The following is a 22,809-nucleotide window of genomic DNA, read 5'->3' on the forward strand; positions in this document are numbered from 1 at the left end:
CTGCTAACTTAGAAGACTCAGAGTTAGCATGGTAAGGACAGTGGCTGAGTCCATTTGCATTTATCTAAAAGTGTTCTATGGGCCGTGGCTGGTGTGGCTCAGTGGACTGAGTTCCGGCCTGTGAACCAAAGGGTTACTGGTTCCATTCCCAGTCAGGGCACGTGCCTGGGAGGCAGGCCAGGTTCCCACTGGGGGGTGCTCAAGAGGCAACCACACATTGATGTCTCTCTCCCTTTCTCCCATGTCTTCCTCTCTCTAAAAATAAATTTTAAAAAATCTTAAAAAAATGTTCTATAGCATATTTTTCCTTCCTTTACTGACCACTCTGAAATTAGGGATTTGGAGAGATTGTTCAGGACACAGAGCAGTGAAGCAATGTATTTAACTAGGAGAGGATCCAGATATTTGGGAAGAAAAAAATAAAGCTAGCAAGTGCTTTGCAAAGCATTTTTCTATTAGTTCTAAAAATTAGGGGAGGATGAGTTTACTGAGAAAAAAATACCACTGTAGACCTTACTCATATCATGGGAAAGCTTTTGACTCAATACTGTGCACATACAAGTCGACTGGAAGCTGTTAAAATGCAGCCTCTCACTCAGCAGGCCAGGGCTAAGGCCTAGGAGTCTGCATCTGTAACACGCTCCCAGGTGTTGCCATGGCTGCTGGTCCAGGAATCCCACTCTGGGGAGTGAGGTCTCAGGAGACAGATGAATAAATGAAATGTGGATCAGCTGAAGGCAGGGTGGACAGCGATCAGATTTGATCTTACCATTAGTTTCTGAGATCAGGTTGGTGTCAACGGTGTAGGCAGCTTGCTTTTCCTTTTTCAGGGTGTCCTCTGAAAAGGAAGCTGTGTGCACAACCCATGACAATCCAGGATATTCTCTCCCCACTCTCCAGCCACATTCCACATCCCATCCCCTTTGGGGAAGTAGCAGTTAGCCTGGTAGGAAGAGGATCCAGCTTTCCTGGGGTTAATTCCCCCTTCTGTGTTTGTGAGTGGGAGTCTTGTTGTTGCCCAAAGACCCCTCTGAGAGCTCTTTTCCAGAACTTTCCTGGCCTGTCTGCATTCAAGGTGGACCCTGGGAACAACCTATTAAGGCAGACCTTTTTTTAAAAGTTTAAATGAATGACTGTGCTTTCACTATCAAAGCATCTCAGACCACCTTGCTTGGACATTTGGTCTTCTGCACTGCCTGCCAGGCTTCTGAAACCCGAGTCACTAGGGCTCCCACATACTTGCAGCGATGCTGGCAGGGGAGGCAGTGAAGACCTTTCCACTGTCCTTGTTCATGATCAGCAGCTCCACCTCCTTCTTGGCAGGCACGTTTTCTTTCTCGAGGATCAGGAATTTACAGTCCTTGTGCAAAAGGTCATCATTCTGGACACTTGTGGTACAGGCTAGAGAGGGGAGTGGGTGAGGAGGAAGGAAAAGGTGCCAGGAGAAGGCCGAGGGAAGAAATGACCAGAAGAGGAAGGAGCAGGAAGAGAAGAGGGAGGAGGAAAAGAGAGATTAGGGTGTGTGTCCAAGGGTCTTGGTCTCTCTGACAGTGGCTGCTAAGAAGCATTTTGGGGACCAAAGACAACCTCCCCTGCTTGGCTGAGCCTAGTGATGAGGTTGGGTTCATGTGAGAAGTACTGGGTAGCTGGCTTGTGGCTGTCTTTCACCTGGATGTTATAGGATCTTTAGTGAATGGACAAATGTCCCTTTCTCAGACAGACCCTTCTTAAACTTGGTGGGTTTGTGTCTATCCTTCAGGTCTCATGTTAGCATCCTGTTTTTTTTTCTTCACTACCCCATCTAATATACACACATCACCTTTTCTACCACCTCACATATTCTTTCCTTCAAATTGCTTTTGTGTCCTTTGTCTACATGTTTATCTGCCTCCATGGCAACTGTCAGCCTGGGGAGGGCAGGAACCTGGCCTGCTCTGCTTATGTCTGTGGTCCATGCACTTAGAACAGTGTTTGGAGGGAAACACGCTGGCGTCAGCAGAGCAACGGAGGGAATAGCCAACCCTGTGCTGTGAGCCCAAGTTGCTAAAGATTCTATAGAAAGCAGGAAGGGTATGGCAGCTTTGACCGGTTCCTTGCAGTGGGTGACATGTAACAGGAACAGGACAGGGGCTTCCAGACGAAGGTGGAAGCTGGGGTGTAAATGTCTGACTCTAGGCAGGTGTGTGGAGCTTCGTGCACCCCTTGGACAGAAAGGTCAAGGTAAAGTTAGGGAGATGCTCATCTCTGCTCAATTCTGGAAATAACAGAGAGGCCCATTTTCGGGCCTTAGAATACAATGGGTTATACCCCCCCTCCTGCCTGACTTGTCACCACACGGCAATTCTCCTTGGCAGCTGGGGACAGCACTCACCGGCAGAGGTGGACACACCAGTGCTCACCGTGGCAGGGCCCTGGGGGATGTTTTTCTTCATACCATACGCTGCAAGAGAGAACCACTGAGTAAGTGGGACCAGGGTGGGAGGGCAGCTCCATATAACTTTGAAGCAGCCTGACTGGTCCTGGCAGACAGACAGCCTCCCCACGTGAGAGGAAGACAATAATAATGAATGAATAATGAAATGAAGAACAATGAATAACGACGTCCACTCTCTTGAGCTATGGGGGCAGCAATGGAACTTTCTGCGGTATAATTCTCATCCTTCTAGGGCAGGTGTCAAGGTCATCGTTTCCATGAACTCTTCCTAGACCCTCCCACATCACCTTCCCTTCTGAGCCCTACAACCCTCACACCTACTCTGCACAATGTCATTCATGTCGTCTTACAGAATCCCCCAACCATTGCACGTTTACTGTACTTTCCACTCCAACTAAATGGTAAGGAAGTGGAGGGCCAGGGCTGACACGCCTCTTCTGTCCACCTCCCCGACGTGTGCACAGGCAGTAAACCATGCAGTCAGCCAGATGGCTGATTTGCAGTGAGTCATGGGGACACACAGGTGACACCCACAGCAATGCTCCCCTGTGGTTTCACACATCTGAGCCAGTGAATGATAGAGGTTAGCATCTCTAGGGTGGGGGTGGGGCTGTTTCTTTGGCAGGAAAGGTCGATTGATTTTTAGGAACATCTTTGTCCCTTGGATTCAGTTGTTGAAAAGGAATATTGTGAGTTATAGCTGCACAGAGGTGTTACTTCCCAGCCCTAAGCTCCAAACCTCAGCTACTGACCTGCGGAGGTGGTAGCCGCGCCATGGGACAGGGTGGCAGAGCTGGGGGCCAGATTGTTCTGCATGCCAAACACTGCGAGAGGAATTGAAGACAGCTGAGTGCAGGTGCAGAGAGGAGGGTCCTAAGCTTAAGGAACCCCCTGCCCCCACCAGTCCCAACACCACTTTCACGATACATGCCTTTACATAGGACAGATTCCCAAACTTTCTCAGTCCTCATGTTCTGGGTGACACAGCAATTATTTTTATTCCCCACCTCCCCACCCCAGGCCAAAAGTTATGTACAGTTCCATTTTTTGAATAGTTTTATGTCCATACAACTTGCAGTGGTAGTTTGCATAGGGTCTGACTGATTTCACTGATTTAAAAATACCCTTGAAATTTAAAAATGGCACAGAGTTCCCCATTCCCTCTGGCACCCTAGGGTGCCTTGGTGTGCAGCGTGGGAACTGTGGGCATGGGATACAGATGCCAATGGGCCAAGAGGCATAAACTTGACGGAGCCCTTGTTTTCCCTCAAACTCTTCCTTCTAACTCAAATGCATCACGCTGTCCTCAGCCCCATTCTGATTCCAGAGACTGGCTGTTTTTAACAACGTGCAGAAGCTCACTCCTCCCCGGCTAGTGGCTTCTCTTATTCTACCCCATCTAGTGTTTAGGGTACAAGATCACGATCCAATATCCTCAGTCAGGACTCTGCAAAGCAGAAGCAGAGGCAGAGGAAATGAAGATAAACCAGATGTCTTCTGGGTTTGGTGGGATGCTAGTCAATTAGAGGTACTGAAAATCAGAACGCTTAATTTGCACTTGGAAATATGCCAGCCAAGTAAATAAGGAGGCTCACATCACTATATTTACTAGTCATGATATCGCAGGGAGAAGGCACATTCCTTCAAAAAAAAAAAAAAAAGATGTGGCTGGTAACTTACATCCAGGCAGTTGCAATGTATGTGGAAATAGAGTGAATAAATTTGAGCTTTCAGTGAACTACTGTATTTATAAAAAGATCTGAAGTAAGAACCTTCTGACTTAACAATGCTCTTTACCTGGAATGTCCTAAGCCAAGCCTCACAGAGAAAATATATAAGTGAGATCTCTGGCCCCCCTGCCCCCTTCCCCTCCCGCCCTTAGGCTTCTCCTTTGGGGACTGAGCTGGGTCTCTGATGGAGGGGTCGGGCTCTGTGCCTTCTACCGCAGCCCCCGGGCAACTACCTGGCATACAGTGTAAGCAGGAACGTCCTCGTGCTCTGGGCAGAAAGGACGTCTTCTCTAGAAACCATTAGATTTTTCTCACCAGGAAGGAACACCCCTATTTTGATATTTTTTTAGAGCAAACCACTGGGAAAAGGTGGCTGAAGTGGGCGAGCTCTGACCTGAGCCAGTGCTGATTCCAGGGTGCAGAGTCGGGGAGCAGGACGCCATGTTGTTGGGAACTCCGAATACTGCAGGGGAAGAGGAAGGCTGGTGAGAGGGACGTCCAGTCCAGGATGGGGGGGGGGTGCCACAGGAGCTCCAGAAGAAATGCCAGGGTTGCATTTTCGTATTTTGTTAAATTTGTTGTTGGGAAAATCTTAGGTTCTCTCTGTGGTGCCTTAGATTGTAGCCAAGGGTTGGTCATAGGTTGGTCGGGTCTGGTGTGGACACTGGCTCTGGCCAAAGCCTTACTTGTTAGTTACCATTTTACAGAAAAGAAACTTGAAATCCAGAGAAGTTAAATAACTTGCTCAAGATCACAGCTCATCCACATCAAGTGAAAGTAGGTTCCTTGCATCTATTGTCATGTTCTTTCCCATTCTTTTTTTCCTGATGCACTTCTATGGGGACCCACCAAAAGAAACACCTTAGAGATTGAACTGAACTGAAGTTCCAGTGGAAACACCTTTGGATGTTTGGCCACAGAAAGCCTTCCTAGGAAGCTGTGGGGATAGCATGTGCCAGCAGGTCACTCGGGTGAGAGAGTGGTGGGCTCAGAGGTGGGAGTGGGTGCACTCTGTACGTCACATACCTGACCCTGTGGAATAGGCGTTGGTGTTGAGGAGGGACGAGCTGTGGGCTGCCATGTTGTTGTGATAGGTCCCCATGGAGGACCCCGCCGGTAAGGTGGAGGACCACATGTGGGAGGGGAGGTTGGCATCCAGGATGGCTGTGTCGTAGGTGCCAGACACTGGAAACATACAGACACACACACCCCAGTGAGAGACAAAGCAGCACTGTGTGCTAGGGCGGCCCAGCTGGCTAGGTTTGCTGGGACTTTCCTGGTTTAGCCCTGAAAATCCCACATCGAGGCAACGTTCTGGCCAAACCAGGGTCCTTCGCCACCCCACTTCTGTCTGGAACCTCAGAGCTGGTACAAACTTGATCTCTTGGTTTAGAAGTTCTTGTTAGCTCTTGATGAAATCTAAAGTAGGTACTTTTGCTATGGGGTCACCCATTTCTCCTTCTAAGTCCCCCTCCCCACCTCCTGGTGTGCTGTCCCTACCAGTGCTCTCACTCTCTATTTGTTTCTGTCTCCATCTTCAGAGATACAGGGGTGCAGCGAATGAGACCCCGCAGCCAATGAGGCTCCACAGCGAATGCCAACAGTAAAATTCTAGGCACACAGCCGGCACCGGTAGGGAGACATCACTTCCGGGGCCACACCACACGGATGGCAGCCATCTCTGCTTCAACTCTCCTTGCCAATGAGACCCAAGGGGCATTCTGTCCCCAAGAGAAGGTTTTGGTGCTTCTTCAAACCTGAGGCCAATTCTGCCTACTCCTCATACGAGATGGAGCTGGCCACACAGGTCATAACGTGCTCTGAGGTTATGGTTTTGTATTAAAAAAAAGGAAGATCATAATCTCAGGGTCTGTTTGTAGTAGCAAATGACAGGAAAGCTTCTTTCCTCACCTCCCCCCAAGAACCTTCTTATTCCTCTTTGTGCCTCCCACAGAGACTACCTTATACCTGGTAGGCACGGACAGATGAACGTTGAACACTCATCTGACCTCACTGCGATCTCTTGGTTGTCTGACTCCCTCTAGAGGCCCTCACCTCCACGAGGGCAGTGGCTGTGTCTACCTTGTTCATTGCCTTTCCTCAGTGCCTGGTGCTTGGCATGGAAGAGGCTCATAACAAACATTCACTTAATGAATGAGCAAAAACACGACAACTTTTCCCAACAGTCTTCACTTGGGGAGCCTGGCCAGCACATTCCCCGGAGATGTCAAGAACCTCTGGGAGAGACTCTGTAGGATATAGAGCCCGATTCCAGGCTGCACATGGGATGGCCGACCAGAGGGGCGTAAGAAGGGCACAGCCCACATTTTCATGCTGCATAAAGGGCAGTGCTTTGCCACAGCTGGAAAGGCCTGCCAGGGTACAGCTGAGTTCCTGGGCCAGCACAGATATGCCACCTTGCTCCCTTCCCTCAATGGCAGCCCTGGGCTGTGGGGCTTACCTGAATGGGAGCTCGCTGTCACGGTTTTGGTCTCCACGGTGCCTTTCTTAGGGATGGGGAGTGTGCTGGAGGCATTCCGGGTGGGGCTCACACTTGCCGATCGGCTCCCCTTGAGCAAACGTTTAACTTCATCCAGTTCTGTCCCTGTAAAAGCATTCCTCACAGTTTTCATTGGGCCCAGGATTTTTTCCAGAGTCCAAGTGCGGTGGGAGTTACATTTATGGCATTCTGAATATGAGGGAGGGTGGCATCTGCTTCACATGCTGGGACATTTTTGGTTAGCCTTATGACTTTTACATTTTGTCAATTTATAGCACTTAATAACCTGGCACTTTGTAATATTAATGGCCTCATAAATCTAGTGCCTCTACATGGAGGTCAAAGACGTCGGTAGACATTTCATAATTATACCTCATCAGACACCACAGGATGACTCTGTGACTGGAAGACACTGTCATTCTGGATCAAGGGAAATTTACACCCAGGGCAGTGAGAGAACCAGGCCCCTTGAAACAAATGGTTCAATCGTGATTTTAACCCCTGCACAGGACACCTCAGGTGTTGGGTCCCTGACCTTGTATGCTCTGTAGTGTCAAAGGAATCTGTGGCCCACTCCTAAACATTATGCTGCTTTGTGAGTTAATTTCAAGGCTGTCTGGCCGATATTATTTGTACCTAGGTGACATCGTGGAGCAGACTCCCTGTGCCTCCCACGTGGCAAACAGGACAGGAGGGAGGCGAGGAGGGAAGCATGGTGCAAGGGCAATGCATAAGAGGAGACCAAAAGATTCACAGCCAGCTAGTGCTGGAGGACTGCCTGGGACCCTTTCCCTGAGATCCCTATCCTTTGGACTCGGCAACCCTAAGCCTGGAAGTGCTCAAGGGAGACAGCATCCTCGGGCCTAGGGTGAGACCCCATGACCCCAGGCACTGAGTGAGCTCTTTGGGCAAGTGCCCATCTCTGATTCCTGAGCCACCCACCCAGCTCTTTCTCCTCCTACTCTTTGTACTTGGCTTCCTTCCTAACAGTTGGGCTCATTTCAAAATGTCATGTAACCTTCAACAAGAACAACAGAAATCTAACACAGTCAGCAGACCGAGACTGGGGAATCCCTGACATTTGAGGTCGAGTTAAAACTCTCTCCCTCTACTTCTGACATTTCCTAATTTTAATGATCCCATTAGGTCTCCTCCTGCTGCTTTTCCTTTAGCCACATGTAGCGTTTCTCCAGAGTCTCAACATGGGTTCCTCCTATGTCTCTGCTGGCTCATCCTGTGGAGCCTGACTGATCCGCCCTTCAGACACCAACCCAGGAAGGCTTCCCAGGACCCTGGCTCCCTCACTCCCTGAGCTGTCATGGTTGGTTGTTGACTCTGTCCCCCTTAAGTCTGTGAATGATGAACTAGAAGGGATGGTGACTTACTGAGCTCCTTACCCCCTGCACCCAGCCCAGGGTGCCTCTCACAAAGGCCCTTAGAAACATTTACTGATTGAGTGACTGAACACATATACACAGAACCCTGGGTTCCCAGATCCTTTCTTTTCAGCAAGACAGTGACCACTTACATCGGGTTGATGGGGACGCACTCTGCAGTCGCACTCGGATTTCACTCTCTGTACAAGAGGAGACACGGAGAAGGCTGTGAGTGAAGGAACTCGGGTCACAGTGCCTGACACTGAGCTCTGAGTACTCAGGATGAGTACTGCTCAAAAGCAGACGTCCTCTCCCTACACCCTACCCTGCCCACTGCACACCTCCAGCCACCTGGAGACGTCCTGATGAAGAACCCCAGGCCAAACAGGGTGGGCTCCATCACAATCATCCATGGCCAGCCCCTTTCCAATCACTCATTTCCCAACTGCCAGAACTAAGCTGCTTCCTGCCTCCAGGGTCTCTCAGGTAGTAGTGAGAGAATTCTAAAACCTTATAGTGTTTACTTAGCCATTTTGGCCTCTTCAGAAATGAAAAGGGCAGAGTGTAGGTAGTTTAATGTTATTAGTTTCAGACGGAAGACTGTCATCTTTCAACTATCAGCCTAAAGCTGTGGGTGGTTTGTACATTCCTAACTTTAAAGTCACTGGGGCAATAAGGTTCGTAGGAAGTCTAGGCTGGTCATGGAGAACTCCTGGGGCTTGAGAAGTATTTTGCCTTTTGCACGGGCCTGACACCTGCTCCTCATCAGATTCATCAGGGCAGCTTTCCCTGGGACCACATTTGTCTCCTATAACCCTACCCATCAGCAGACATGGAGAGTGCAAAACTGTCACAGAGCCCTTTGTCCCCTGGAATAATTGGGAAGAGCGGAGCTTTTGCTCAGTTTGGATGCATAAAGGCAACCATAGCACATCTTGATAGAGTCAACCAGGAGATTAGAAGTGAAACAAGATGGAGCACCAGAGTCTTCAGACAATCCACACACAGCAGAACCAACTACTGCCTGGGTGGTTACCACGCGTCTGCATTCCTGCCTCACGTGTTTGTTAGACTGCCCTCAAATCTACCTTTCCCATCCTGGTAGAGCCAGTGGAAGGTTCCCAGGAGGCCGTAGGCTCCTGGAGGGCAGAACTGTGCCTTATTTATTCATCTGCACTCATTCCCATTTCCTGGCTCAAGGTTGGACACGCATTAGATGCTCAGAAAATACTCGTTGAAGGAACTGAATCAAACCCAGAGATAGAGCTCACCTCGTGTTTGGCTTCGTCCTCTGGTTGAAGAAGATGCTGAGAAACAAAGAAAAGTTATCTTGAGCACATGTAAGAGGTGGCCTGCTAAATATTTTTGACATGGGGGTAGATCTATTTGGATGGGGGGAGCAGTTTGTTTTCACAGTATGTTTTTTCCCAGTAGGATTCCTTATGGCTAGTGGGTACTTAATAAATGATGACCACATAGCTAAAAGGCAGGGAAAGCTTTGCAAGGCCCCAGTGCATTTAGAGTGCTGAGATAGATAAATGAATGTTAAGTTAGCTCATGCTTAGAGTGTTAAGTTAGCTGAGGCAGTCCCTTTGGGAGCATGATCCATTTGGACTGGCTGACTACATACTCATTAAATGTATCAAAAGACAGCCAGATCTTTCCTGTAGTTTTTCTTTGTTTGTTATTGTTGTTATTAGAGATTGCTATGGTTTTCCCACTGAAAGTAAGTAAATAAAACTATAACTACTGTACAAGCAATGATCATGTCATCAATCCATATGCAGAGTGAGAATCTAAGAACATGGACAGAAAACTTAAGGCCAAGGGAAGATACTTGGGTTTCACTCAGCATAATACATGCCCCTTTGAAACCACTATGGTGAAAGTTGCTTGGCCTTAGGGCTTATCTATCTAAGCCTGAGCCTTGTATGAATAGCTTGCTGTTTCAGAAGCCTCATGAGCAAAGGCTATGATGGCAAATTACTGTGGTTGACAGTCCCCTTAAATGTTTCAGGATGAAAAGCAAAAGAAAAATAAGTCAGCAGAGGTTAAACTCTTTCAGAAGAATCCATTTAATTCACGATGCTCCCTCCTCCTGTACCCCAGGCACTTTCCCAGGGCCTCCTTTGACTGGCTCTTCAGAAAATAAGGAAAGCACATACCTAATTCCTTCCGAGGATACTCTGGAGAAGAGTTGCCACTGGAGCTCCCTGGAAAGAGGATAAAGCTCTCAGTGTCGGCACACCTTGCTTTACAGTGCTCCACAGGTGTTGCATTTTCTACAAACTGAGATTCTCCACCATTGAAAAGACTACAACTCTCTTTATTGCTTCATTGTGGTGGCCTGGAACTGAACCTGCAACATCTCTGAGGTCTGCCTCTGCCAATGATCACTTGAAGCCAAACAGCTTTCGAGAGGGTGGTGCTGGGTCCCTCCTTTCTGAGGATGACAGGTGCTCTTCAGCAGGCTTCCAGTTTAAATCCTCTTTGCCTATTGGATGTAGCTGTGGCCTTCAGTCTGGTCCCTGATCTACTTCAGTGGGGGCAAGGTTTGCACAAAGGAGGGGAGGGGGCAGGGTTTCTTTCTTTTTAATTCCTCAGCTGTTTGCCTATGTAAGTGCTGCACGTGCTGGTGCAGGTGGACTGGCCCTGGTTGAGTGAATATGCTGTTTGCACGAGGGTGTCTCTGATCTTGTGAAGGCCATCCCAGGTGTGGATCCTGTTAAAATGGAGGTACCAGTCCCCACGCAGACCTAACATCAGAAAGTGTTGTGGTGATACGGCCCTCCTCACCTGGATTTGGGTCTCCTCAAAGCTGCCTGGCTGTTCTGGGTCTTAAATCCCTTACTGGGGGTACCCATCCCTAACCCTACTTCTCCAGTCACTATGGGCCCCACTTGCTGCCTGGCTAGTCTGTTTCACACTGAAACTACCTCCTGTTCAGATCACCAGCAGCTCCCATAACCTGCCTCCTGCCTTCTCCTTGTGACCCTGAGCCCATTCTTGTGCTGACTTCAGTGACACAGCCTGTTCCTGGGCTCCCCTCAAAGACTCTTCTTCCTCTGTGTCCTCAGGCTCTTTTTTCTCCTTCTTCCCCCAATTTATCTTGCTTTGTTCTCTTCTGCTTTACTCTCTTCCTAGGCCAGCTTCTTCAGTTTTCCACCTCCTACTAATGACTCCAGATGGAGTATCTGGCCTCGACTTCTTCCCCAAGCTCAGGTCCTATGAGTCCCAATACCCACTTGGTTCTCCCTCCCAAAAACCACACCAGCAGCTGTATTTAAGGACCAAATAACTGAGCTCATCCACACAGGCTCCCTGATGCTCTGGTTGGCGCCAACGTGAACCCAATCACCTGTGTTTCAAATCTCAGCAGAATCACTAACTCCTTTTTCTCCTGTGAAAATCAAAAACAAATGGAGACCGGCCTTAAAAGTTCCCTGAGCAGACATAACCAGTTGAGTCACTCAAGCAAAGCTTAATTTAGCTGATTTTGCAAGATAACTTGAGTCGCTTCTGGCTTATGCCTCTGAAAATCATAAGCAAAACTTAAACTGTTGCCCAAGGTTAATATGACCAGGGAGCTGACCAGTTCCCTATCACTGAAGAAAAGTCTAATAATATAACCAGTTACCATGAAGAATACCTGAGCTGCTATGTAACAATATACCCTGGAACCTCATTCTGTGTTTTTTTTTTTTTTTTTGAGTGCTCCCAGTCTGCAAACTGTCTTTGTGGTATGCACTCAATAAACTTGGACTAGTTACTGTTTTAGTGATTCATTGATTTTAATTCTGCTATTTCTGAACTGTTGACACCCCTTTTTCTCAACATTTAATCAATCATCAAACCTGTCAACTCCCCCTCTGCAATCTCTTTTCCCTCCAACTCCTCCAGCCCTCTCCCACTGCCACCATCCTTGTCCCGCCAAGTTCTCCCTTCCTGGACAATGGAGCACAGTCTAACTGGTCATCATGTTCAACCTCTTCCTGCACATGGCTGTCCAGAGTGCTAGTCCTGGACCTCAGATATGACCAACTGACCCTTTTGGTCAAAAATCACTGCAGCTTATCACTATATGCAGAGTCAAGTCCAAACGTCTTAGCCTAGCACTGATGTTGAGTCCCTCAAGCCCTCTTACCTAAGCACCACTGCTGCTTGCTACTTAGGTCCCACCTCTCCTGCCTGTCTTTGCTGTGCTGCTACCCCCACAGCCTGGAGCACCCCATCTCTCCACACCTGGGTATCAAAATCTTATACATTGTGAAGGCCCTTCTCAGATGTTACCTCCCCCCCTAGACTCTTCCCTGGAAACTCAGCCAGAGATGATAACCCCCTTATATTTTGCATTATAGTTTTTATCTGTTGTTTTAACTTGTCTATTTAGACTATAGGCTCCCTGAAGACAGGCTCCCTGTCTGATTCATTTAAGCGGCCATGAAGGCATTCTGTGTGGTATCAAATACATAAAATAACCACATGAGAAAGTGGCTAAATGAGTGAATGAAGGAAGGGGTGGGTAGATCATCTAAATCTCCAAGTAATGTGAGTCCTTAAAAGAAACAAAGGAAGAGCGGAGAGAAATGTGAGGGAGCAAAGCCTGTGGGATGGATACCTTCATATGTTCCATGGCGGGTGATGCGAGTTTTCCTTTCGAAGGTTGAGCCTGGTGAGTTGGGTAGGGTGGAGGCAGGGGAATGAGCCCTCCTGTAACTGGAGGTGGTGGTATTGCCCCGGGTGCTTCCAGCTGCAAGTGGAGAGAAACATCAGTCCTCACAGCACTTGAGCAGATTGCTATCTCTTATGTTAACTGAGTACACCAGGCTGCTCATAATGAAAGGGGTCCTCTGGAGGGTCCAGAGGGTGTCAGCCTGAAAGGGTTCACCCGAGCATTTCCTTGGCTGCTCAGGAATGGTGGTGGCATTACTGTTCCCACCCTTTTCCCCCAAGCTGACCACTGGGAGGCAGGGGTCCTTGATGCACTGGGCTGCCGTGTATAGTAATGGAGGGACTCCAATAGGACTATTCTCAAGGACCTGGCTTTTAATGGGAGCTGCTGGAGAGACTAGAGCAGAATCCAGTGTGGAAGGTTCCTCAACAGATGAGGACAGGTACTTCTCTTGGTCAACCTGACCTTTGGTCAGTCTTGGGTCTTCCTCTTCTCTTTCTTAAATGGCTTCATGGGTTATGTGTGTGCTTGTTTTTTCCCCTTGCTTTGTTTTGTTTTATTTCAGTGTGCAAGCTAACCTCAAAGAACATTTCATGTGGAACAATGGCCCTGTGTTGGATGCTTGCCCAGTGGAAACTCACGCAGTGTGGGATCAGATTCCCTGCACACAGTGAGCCAATCCTTCAGTTTCTTTAGTTGTTGTTCATTGAAATTGTAAACCCTAAGATGTGCATGCCCTTCTCTAAAAGAGATAGCTTAACACGAGTGATTCAGTGGGAAAGGAGGCACCTCCTCATGAAGCCCTCCTTAATTAATTATGGTACTTATATTAGGGAACCAGTGAAAACTGATCCCACTTTAAGTCGGTATCAAATGCAGATGATTTGAAAGTCTCACCTTTCCTGGGTTCTGTGTCATTTACACAGCCCTTTGGGTCATGTGGATGGATGACAGTTTTGTCCCTCGCCTTGCTGGACTCTCTCTCCCCCTGTCTGCTCGTCCCCAAACCCTCCCAGCTGCAGGCACTTACTGGAGTTCAAGTAGCCGCTACTGCCATGGGTCAGGCTCTGCTTCTCCAGCCTGCTGCTCCCTCCACTGAGAGAGCCTGTTTTAGCATAGCCATTGCTGGTCCCCCCTTCTGCAGAAACAAAGAGGAGGTGACAACTTATGGGTGGAGTCATCCCTTGCCCCAGGAAGCCTTCCCAGGCTTCTTAACCACGATCCCCTTGGTATGGCTCCCTTTCTCTTCCACAGTGCAAGCTGCCAGGCTCCCATTTTGTTTGCCTCAGTTACAAATGTCTACAGCAACTCTTCCACTCGATTTAAAAGGAACAGCTTCTGGGGGAAGTATAGCAGGTTGTTTATTAGGAAACTTTAAATATTAAAAAAGGTAGTGAGTAATGAAAAGCTCCTTGAGCCTGGGACCTGGGTTGGGCTTGCTGTTTTCAAAGACCTGGTCAGTGCCCCAGCTCTGGCAGCCCCTAGAAGTTTTGGAGAAATGAGTGACAGCTCTGTGCCGCTGGTGTTCTGTCTGGCAGCCTGTCATGCTCCAGCCTTAAGTGCTGATGGGTGGGATTTCCACACACCTCCCCCCTCCACCGTGTGCTGGGCTTCCTGGGAGGGGCAGGACTTACATCAGGGCTCAGATCTCTGTTACTGAATCCACTAAACATAAGGACCTCTTGAGGGGAATGTGGACTCAAACAGAAGCCTCCTTCCCTGGTGGTTCCCTACTCCCACCCATGTTCAGGCTGCATGAGAATTTCAACATTTTAGTGTCCAGATCAGGCAAATCTATAGAGACTGAAAGTAGATTTGAGGCTTTCAGGGGCTGGGGAGGAGGGGAGAATGGGGAGTGACTACTAGTGGCCATGAGGTTTCTTTTGGGTGTGATGAAAATGTTTTAAAATTCGATTTCTTGGGAAGGCTGCACAACTCTGCAAATAAACTAACAACCATTGAATTACACACATCTAACTGGTGGGTTTTACGGTATATAAATTGATGTCATCTTAACTGTAAAGAAAAAAGAGATTTCAGATATTTTGGGTTTGTTCTACTGGAGTATGGGGGCCCCTGGGAAAGGTTGCATGCAGTGTCCTTCACACACGACTCCCTGAGAAGAAGGCTCTGGAGATTGTCACTTACTTGGCGGTAAGGATGTAAGTCTTGTAGTTACTGTTTCGGTGACAACTGAAAAAGACAAGGAAAAGATGAGATCTCATGTAATGCACTGAAAGCCCTGTATTTTGGCAAAGTCTCATATCTGCCATAGGTGCAGTAAATTAGCTTCGATGGAGATATATGTATACTGTGTGGTAAGGTGTGTGATCTGCCTCACTGCACATGGAAATATGTGCGATAACAGTGGGGCTTAATGTGCCTGGAAAACAAGTTTATGTCCCTTTGGAACCCAAAGGAGGCAGCTACTCAGATTTTAAAAATAAGTTGTCTTGGCTTCAATGTCAATCCTTTAACAAATAGATCCAATCCAGGCCTGGATTTGCCTTTGAAGAAGGATCAAGACCTCCAGTCATTCTCAGGTACCTCACGTCACACTCTCCCTCTGCACTGCCCCTTCCAAACAGTCACCCAGTTCAGCTGGGGCCAGGGCATCATCCTGGCTGGTTTCACTGTGAAGTGGATAATTACCTTGACTTTTTAAAATGAATCTGGGGGTGTTTCAAGGGCATCGTAATTCATTCTAAAATCTGCAGGGCCATTTCTGAGTGTGACGAGATACAGGAAGAAACAGGGGGTGGGAAGTCACATTTGGTGTTTGGTGCAATTGGGAATAGATGAACATCAAAGACAGACTTGAAGAAACAGTCCCTTTGCCTCCCGAAACTGAGTTTCTCAAGACTCCAAGAGATGGTGAGTCTATGGAGGTCACAGAAGCCAATGGAGTTGTTGTTAGTGTTATTTTTAAACAACAGAAGAAAAATCATGTCTTCCTAAGTCACCCTCTCCCCTGTGGCTACATGGGAAAGGGCATAGAGTCCCCAAACCATAGTGGGGCCAATTTTGTACTCTGACCCTCACCATGCCTCATCACTACCTACCTCGGTGATGGACCTAAAGGACACCTATCTAGCTTTCTGTGTGTGTATCATGCACAGTGTGCAAGCCCATGTATACGTGTGTGTGGTGTGCGCATGCATGTGGCTATGGGCTGGGGGTGAAGGGGAAAAGATGGAAGATGGTGAGAGATCTTTTCATGCCACTCAAAGCTGTGCTGCTCACAAATGCTGAGCCCATGCCAGTCCTACTGGCAGCCCCTGGCCCTTTCTGTCCTCAGACCGCGTTTCCCCGACAAGCTTGGCTGTGCTGCAGAAGCAGGGATTGGGGAATACGGTGGAATCAGCACAGCATGCACAGAGGGAAGTGGCTTTTCAGATCACAGTGGTAGCTTGATTCGAATAATAGCTTTGAGCTTTCACTGAACTCTCAGTGCGTGGACTTTTGGGATTCTTTGACACATAAGGAGAAACTGTTATTTAACCTAAAGTTCTAAGTCTGTGGAGCCAGAATTTTTTTGTTGGAGGCGTATGAAAGTCACAGGATGAGCGAGAGTTAGAGCTGCTAAGAGGATAGTTTAAATGTCTTTGAAGTTATTTAGGCAGTTCCATGAAAGAAATGTGTCTGTTTTCAATTTTCAGTGTAGATTGCAACCGTGACACTATTGTTATTCCAACTTTGTCCCTTCAATAATGGGGCTATTGATTTTTTGGTTTTCTGTTGCACTATATCCCTAAAAAAGAAAATGGTTAAATACACGATAGAAAATTTGTTCAAGAGAATGTTATATCAACCATTAAAAATGCTGGTTATAGCCCTGGCTGGTGTAGCTCAGTGGATTGAGTGCGGGCCTGCGAACCAAAGAATTGTGGTTCGATTCCCAGTCAGGGCACATGCCTGGGCTGCAGGCCAGTTCCCAGCAGGGGACTCACGAGAAGGCAACCATACATTGATATTTCTGTCTTTCCCTTCCTCTCTAAAAATAAATAAATTAAAATTTAAAAAAATGCTGGTTATAAACACTATATATTTAAGTGGCAGTTTTCATATTTTTAATTTAAGTATTTTATTATTTATGCTATTGTGGCAGTTTTCACTTTTGAAGAAAAAGAATACATTTTGATTATGAGTATATTAAAATAAAAGTCAACAAAAGTCACCCTATGGGAAGAAATAAAGCCTTTTTAGGAATACCTTTAAAATGATACAGTCCTTTAAAAAGCAAGTAAAAAACCCTTAAAAACAAAAGCAAAAAAGTTAAAAAACAGAAAAAATGATACAGTAGTTATGGTGGGATTAGGGATGAATTATTTACTCTTTCCATATATTTATTACTTTGATAGTGACATATATATCGTGTTCTTACTTCTTTCGGTGACTTCAGTGCCTTCTCGCTTGTTTTTCTTGGTCACGTCCATACCATAGCCACCTGTGGAAAAAGCCAGAAACCATAAAAAACTATGCCCCTTGCCTTCACTTTTCAAAAGCATAGATTCCTATTATTCAAGCTGAGAACCTGAAACTTGATTCCTGGAATTCAAAGCACAATTCTTTCATGTGCATGTTCTTTATGAGTCATCCTACCACTTGTATTAGTTAAAATGGAGAATAGTCTCATAGTTCCAATTTAGATTCTATTCCTTGTACTGAGATCTTATTTTTCAGGATGTATGTGAGCAGGCTCCCTGCCCCCCTGCTGGGCATTAAAGGGTTTACATAGAAGAGGGGCTGCCCTAACCTTGACCATAAAACCTCCATTCTTTGCCAAAGCAACAAATGGCTGAAGGATAGCTACCTGTCAAAGCACCTGGTGCTTTCAGCTAACTTATTTTGATGTACCCCAGGATGTTCAGTGTTCTGTATGGAGCTCTTTGAATATATGCCATTTATGCTTTATTATTTAGAGTCCAGACGTGAGAGTGGTGTTTAGTGGATTGAAATCAGGATTGAAATCAGGATAAAAATGATTACAGTGGTCATACTTGTATGGAACTTTATATTTTTAACAATTCAAAACTTTCTCTTCAGAGCTAACCAGCCCTAGAGTGCTCCTTTGCAGACATAAATGGAAAAAAATAGATGAAGAAAATATGTGTAAAATCTATTGAAATATGTAGGAAACACCTATTCATAGATGTTGGCTATGTCCTCCCCTCATGCTTACTGTGCTTCTGGGAAGGAAAGTCATTGAGATCTTGTCCGTTGTGTCCTGGAGTGTGGATGGGATGAGGCAGGGCTGACATCACAGGGGGGCTGCGGATGGGGCTCAGGCCTAAAGGCACAGGACCGTACAGCCCAACTGGGCTCTTTTGACTGTGGGCGCCTGTCTCAGGTTCTGGAAGGACTTACAATCTGATTTTCCCTTTAGTCCTCTTCCTCCAACTGCCCCACCCCCCAACCTTCCCTTCCTCTGAGGTTATTTTTGGGATGAAGTTCGAATTGGGTTCTAGCACTCTGGGGCAAGCTACTTCTGCTCAGGACAACCATAGTTGGAAATCTCTTCTTCCGAGCTTTTTTCTTGCCTGGTGACTTCAGTGCCTAATACCATCATACTTTCAGGTGTCCAAAAAAGTAAAATCAGAAGGAAAATGGACACAATCCAACCTGGCTTACCTTCTTTGAATGCAGTTATAAAATAAATACAAATTTTAAAAGTTTCTTTTTTTTTTTAATGGAGAAAGGGGATCCCAAAGTCAACAGTGTTGAGGGCCCATGAAAGTCATAATATAGTCCTGAGTAATTTCCCTGCTTGAAAAGCAAGACTACATAAGACCAGCTGGTCAAATACCCAGTAGAATTAACCAAAGCTGGCACAGTTAGCTTCAGAGCCTGGTTGAAGTGCCAACTTCCTGGTTGTTGAAGTTTTTTAAACCTAGCTCTAGGCAAGGAATGAGGCATCATGGAAAACTCTTAGGTGGATCTCAGAAACCACAGAAGGCCTTTTTGCAGGTATGTGTTTCAGAGCCAAGAGGAGAGAGCTCCGTAAACAGTTTAATAAGGGAGTCTAGCCTCATCGGAAGGCTAAATGTGACCTGGGACTGCCTGTGTTCCAGTAACAACCTGCATGGTTAATGCCATGTCGGCCTACACACAACCAGACACTCTCTTTGAAATTTTTTGTTGAAGCATTAATTGCCTTGGTACCCCTGAAGTCCCTCCCCATTTTTAAAAATTGGTCATTAACTATGAACTAGGAGGCATCTTAGCGAGTAAACCTTCAGATGCACCTGGTTGCCCATAGGTGCACCTAGGAAGGCACCTGAACTGACATAAAATATTATCCTGGTAGGAACTGTTTGTAACAATCCATGGAAACTTTTACTTCCCCAAAATTATTGCTTATTTTGATCCTTTAATGAAAGTTGCTGCTGGCAGCTATACATTTGGGATCAGATGAGTTTATCCCACCTGTAGCCATCAAGGCAGGCTGATAAAGGCTCCCTTTGGTAAGATTTGAAGTGTCCCAGCAGCAAAACTGGCAAGTGTTTTCTTGTTCTTCCTATACCCAGAAAAATAACAGACATTTCTGAACCCCTCCATCTTCTTAAACCCTAATTATGGAGCCTTGAGATCTGTAACAAAAAGCCAAGCATTTCCTGCTTTCCAGAGGGCACAGAGACAGCCTGCTAAGAAATCAGATGCCCTTGTCCAGGGACTGGGGGCTCCTTACTGGCAGGTACCCTGGGATGGAACGTGCCCTAGGTGGGTGTAAGTAGATAGCCCCTTGCCTCTCCCTCAGCCTGAAGCCCCTCAAATGTGTCTCAGACCAAGCTGGGTGCTTTCTTGGGCCTGAGAAGTACAGGATGGAGCTCTGTTGACTTTGCTGAGGTTCTCTCCCAGACTGACAGTGTGAAGAGGCAGGAATGTGTTGGGAGATCAATTTCTTTAAACCAATATGAAAGGAAACTTTCTGTAAGGGGGTTATCAAATGGAAAATGAGGGGCGGAGGCACAAACCTAGGCTGGAATTACCCTGTGGGACCTACAGTATTCCCACAAGACTTCTTTTTTAAAACATTTTAAGTGCTGATAGTTTTAAAAAGTATAACTAACATTAGGGAAAGGAAATTACATGCCCAGGCACGAGCCCGATCCGATCTTTCCCAGCAGTGTTCACCAGTGTGCTCTCCTCTGAAAACACTACTTAATGGAAGCACAGTCAAGCAGAATAATTTTTAACTTCTTGGATGCTTGGGCTACTTCACTAGCACTAAGGATGAGCAGATAATTCAAGTTCTCAATTTCAAAAGTATGCTAATTTCCATGCATGGTTCTCAGCGGAGGCTTCATGGTTATTTCCTAGTTAATGCTCCACTGAAGATGTTAAAAAGGATCCCATGTGTCATTTTCTGATGCAAGAAAATGCAATTCAAAATCATTTTTCTACTTTTTATGAGTTTTTTCTTTCCACTTCATTTAAATGACGTGACATCCACCTAAAACTGGTCCAGTGGAGACGGGGTGTAGCACACACACCAGCGAGGATGGCGGCAGTAAACCATGGCAGAGACCTAATCTTGTTCTAACGTCTCATTAAACACTCGGTCTCTGATACAAAGAAGGGAATACAGAAGATAAGTGTCTTTGTATTTTCTATTTTCAAAATAAATGTTCCTATACCCTGCTAAGGTGTCGTAAGTATTTTCACAGCTTTTATTACTCCAATCTCTGCACACTTCACATTTTAAAACAAAATAACAACAAAATGGCCAAAGTGCAAAAAACCCATCCAGTAGCTATTGATGCGTGAGCACAGGAGGACCGAGCAGTTTGACAGCAGAGAAAACCAGTGCCCTGGGGTTGATCATCTCAGAAGGTTTTGTCTCCACCCCATCAATGGGCTTGCCCACCTGCAATATCTGGCATCCTTGATTTTCATAGCTTGGGATGGGGGAAGCTTGAGCACCACCTTTGTGATTTATGCCACTCACTTGCAGCCATGTTTGGTTAAATCCTACTGCTGTTAGTAACAACAAATGAGCCAAATCATGCAGACACACATTTCTTTTGCTCAGGTATCATCTGAGAATGAGGTCAGTTCTTAGGACCTGATCAGTTTTACTAAAGTAAGAATTTTCTGTCTAAGCTTAAGTCAGAACTGTCCCCTTTAGCTTTTTCCATGCTCAGAATTTCATGAGTATTTGAAGGGCCTGAGAACAGGGCAGGCTCCTCCGATGCTCTGAAGGGGCTGATGCCTGCCTTAGTTCAGTTCTGACTCAGCGCTCTGCGGCTGAGCTCTGAGCGAGAGCTGTGCAGACGTGGAAGGAACAACTCTGCTTTCCAAATGAAACTCTTCATAAACTCCTACTACATTTTGTGGGCATAATGAATCCAAGTTTTTGGCTACTGATTAACCGCTTCTCAAAAGAAGTGATGTGCCAGTGGCTTTGCGTGTAACTTAAAAAGTGAAGTGGTAATTTGTCAGTAGTAAATGTGGTACAGTGAAACACCAAAGCTGGTAATTCTCACCCCAAAATGATTCTGTGGGGCCAAATTGGCCAGTTAAAGTGTGGACACCTGCAACATTTTCTTTTCTTGTTTTATTTTTTCTTTCTTTGTTCTACATTTGCCTCCGGGAAATTCCTGGATTAATTATATCATTCCAGATATTTCCCTTTACTTTAGATTAGAAAGCAGTAATTTTAGAGCGAGCTAAACAACAATGTTCACCCAGCCTCTTGAGCTTAATCAGAAACTGCCAGCACCGAGGTCTAGGTAGCACATCAACACTTAGTGCTCAGGGGCTGCTTTTAGAAGGCCCCCCTTCCCTACACCTCACTGTGCTGTCAAGGGGAGAGAGGGACACAGAGAAAGCGGGAGCATTGAGAGAAAGACAGAGACAGAGAGAAAGAGAGGCTCAGAGGGAGAGAGAGGAGATGTTATAAACTCTTATCCTATTCTAAATGAAATACCATAACACAACTTTACCATTTTACCATACTGAAATTACCATTTTATAATACTGAAAATAATACCTAAAATCTGGCCACTAGAGCTCAGTTTATCTTAATTAACCATTTTCTTCTCTTTCCCATTGATGCATCTTTCCTGTTATTCCTTTAAAAGACCTATCTATCCTAAGCAGAATGGGTAAACCAGAGTAATCATTTATGATCAGTTAACCACTTCACTAGAACACTTGGAATTCAACAACTTTATCTTATTTTCTCCAACAAACATTTAAGTTCTAAACGGCAACCCTCAAATCAAAGTCTCAAAACGGGAGAAAGGTCAAGTTTTTCCTGTTACTTACCTTGTTAGAGATTTTGAAGGAGCAGGAAATAACTTGGAATAAATCTCCCCTCTCTCTTTCTCTGATGTTTCCTTCTAGAGGTTTGCAGTTCCCACTTTTTTTATCCAGCCCCAGCCAAGATGTGTGAAAGCTGAGTGATCTTTCAAAAATGTTCTCTTCTTCTCTCCCCCTTGTTTCTTCCAGTTCTTTGCTTCCAGACAAGTCCTGACAAAGGTGTGTCATGGTTTACTGCGTTACTCCACCCTTCCAATTATCTGACACTTGCTAGATTAAAAAAAAAGCTGCCTCCAGGAATCAAACTTTATAGGAGGCAGAAATTTTCTCCTACCTGTTTAGGAGGATTAACCATTTCTGGGACCATGGGGAAATGAAACAAAGGTCATTGTAAAAGAAGTCCTTTTTTGGGGGGGTTAAAGGTTTTATTTACTTGTTTTCAGGGGAAGGGAGTGAGAAAGGGAGGGAGAGAAAATGTCAATGAGTGAGAGAAACAGCAGCTGGTTGCCTCTCACACCCCGTCAACCAGGAATCGGCCTGCGATCCAGGCATGTGCCCTGACCAGGACTCGAACTGCTGACCTTTCAGTTCACAGGTCAGCGCTCAATCCACCGAGCCACCTATAGTTCTCAGGGGGGCTTCGTGGTTATATTCATGGTGAGCCACACCAGCCAGGGCAAAAGTTCCCTTTTATTACTTCTTATCTTCTATCACCTTCTATAGCCAGAGAACTGCCACAACTTGGTATTTCCCTTCCTTGCTGCCAGGGAATAGTCAAAATTTCAATGTGTATGTTTTGTGGTGTAGCTAGGCATGTGTGTGGGGGGTGTGAT

General features: G+C 46.2%; 1 protein-coding gene across 2 annotated transcripts in view; it reads right to left on the minus strand.

Moving 5' to 3' along the window:
* COL17A1 (collagen type XVII alpha 1 chain) overlaps positions 1–22,188 on the minus strand; it is a 48,454-nt gene extending 26,266 nt beyond the window's left edge. Inside the window, exons 1-15 of one of the 2 annotated variants that reach the window (XM_053668416.1) lie at positions 21,983–22,188; positions 17,097–17,159; positions 14,861–14,905; positions 13,743–13,850; positions 12,659–12,790; positions 10,206–10,253; positions 9,312–9,347; positions 8,193–8,240; positions 6,626–6,769; positions 5,191–5,349; positions 4,559–4,627; positions 3,187–3,258; positions 2,372–2,440; positions 1,240–1,401; positions 770–838 (exon numbers count right to left, since the gene is read on the minus strand). In XM_053668416.1, coding sequence (XP_053524391.1) covers positions 770–838; positions 1,240–1,401; positions 2,372–2,440; positions 3,187–3,258; positions 4,559–4,627; positions 5,191–5,349; positions 6,626–6,769; positions 8,193–8,240; positions 9,312–9,347; positions 10,206–10,253; positions 12,659–12,790; positions 13,743–13,850; positions 14,861–14,905; positions 17,097–17,148 — 1,213 coding nt within the window. In that variant the 5' untranslated portion in view covers positions 17,149–17,159; positions 21,983–22,188. Of the gene's footprint in view, positions 1–769; positions 851–1,239; positions 1,402–2,371; positions 2,441–3,186; positions 3,259–4,558; positions 4,628–5,190; positions 5,350–6,625; positions 6,770–8,192; positions 8,241–9,311; positions 9,348–10,205; positions 10,254–12,658; positions 12,791–13,742; positions 13,851–14,860; positions 14,906–17,096; positions 17,160–21,982 lie in introns of both variants that reach the window. The other variant, XM_037159518.2, reaches the window with a different exon arrangement.
* Positions 22,189–22,809: the final 621 nt, after the last annotated feature.

The sequence above is a fragment of the Artibeus jamaicensis genome, unplaced genomic scaffold (genome assembly GCF_021234435.1).
Source record: "Artibeus jamaicensis isolate MK-2021 breed Jamaican fruit bat unplaced genomic scaffold, CSHL_Jam_final contig_490, whole genome shotgun sequence".
Classification (NCBI taxonomy): Eukaryota; Metazoa; Chordata; class Mammalia; order Chiroptera; family Phyllostomidae; genus Artibeus; species Artibeus jamaicensis.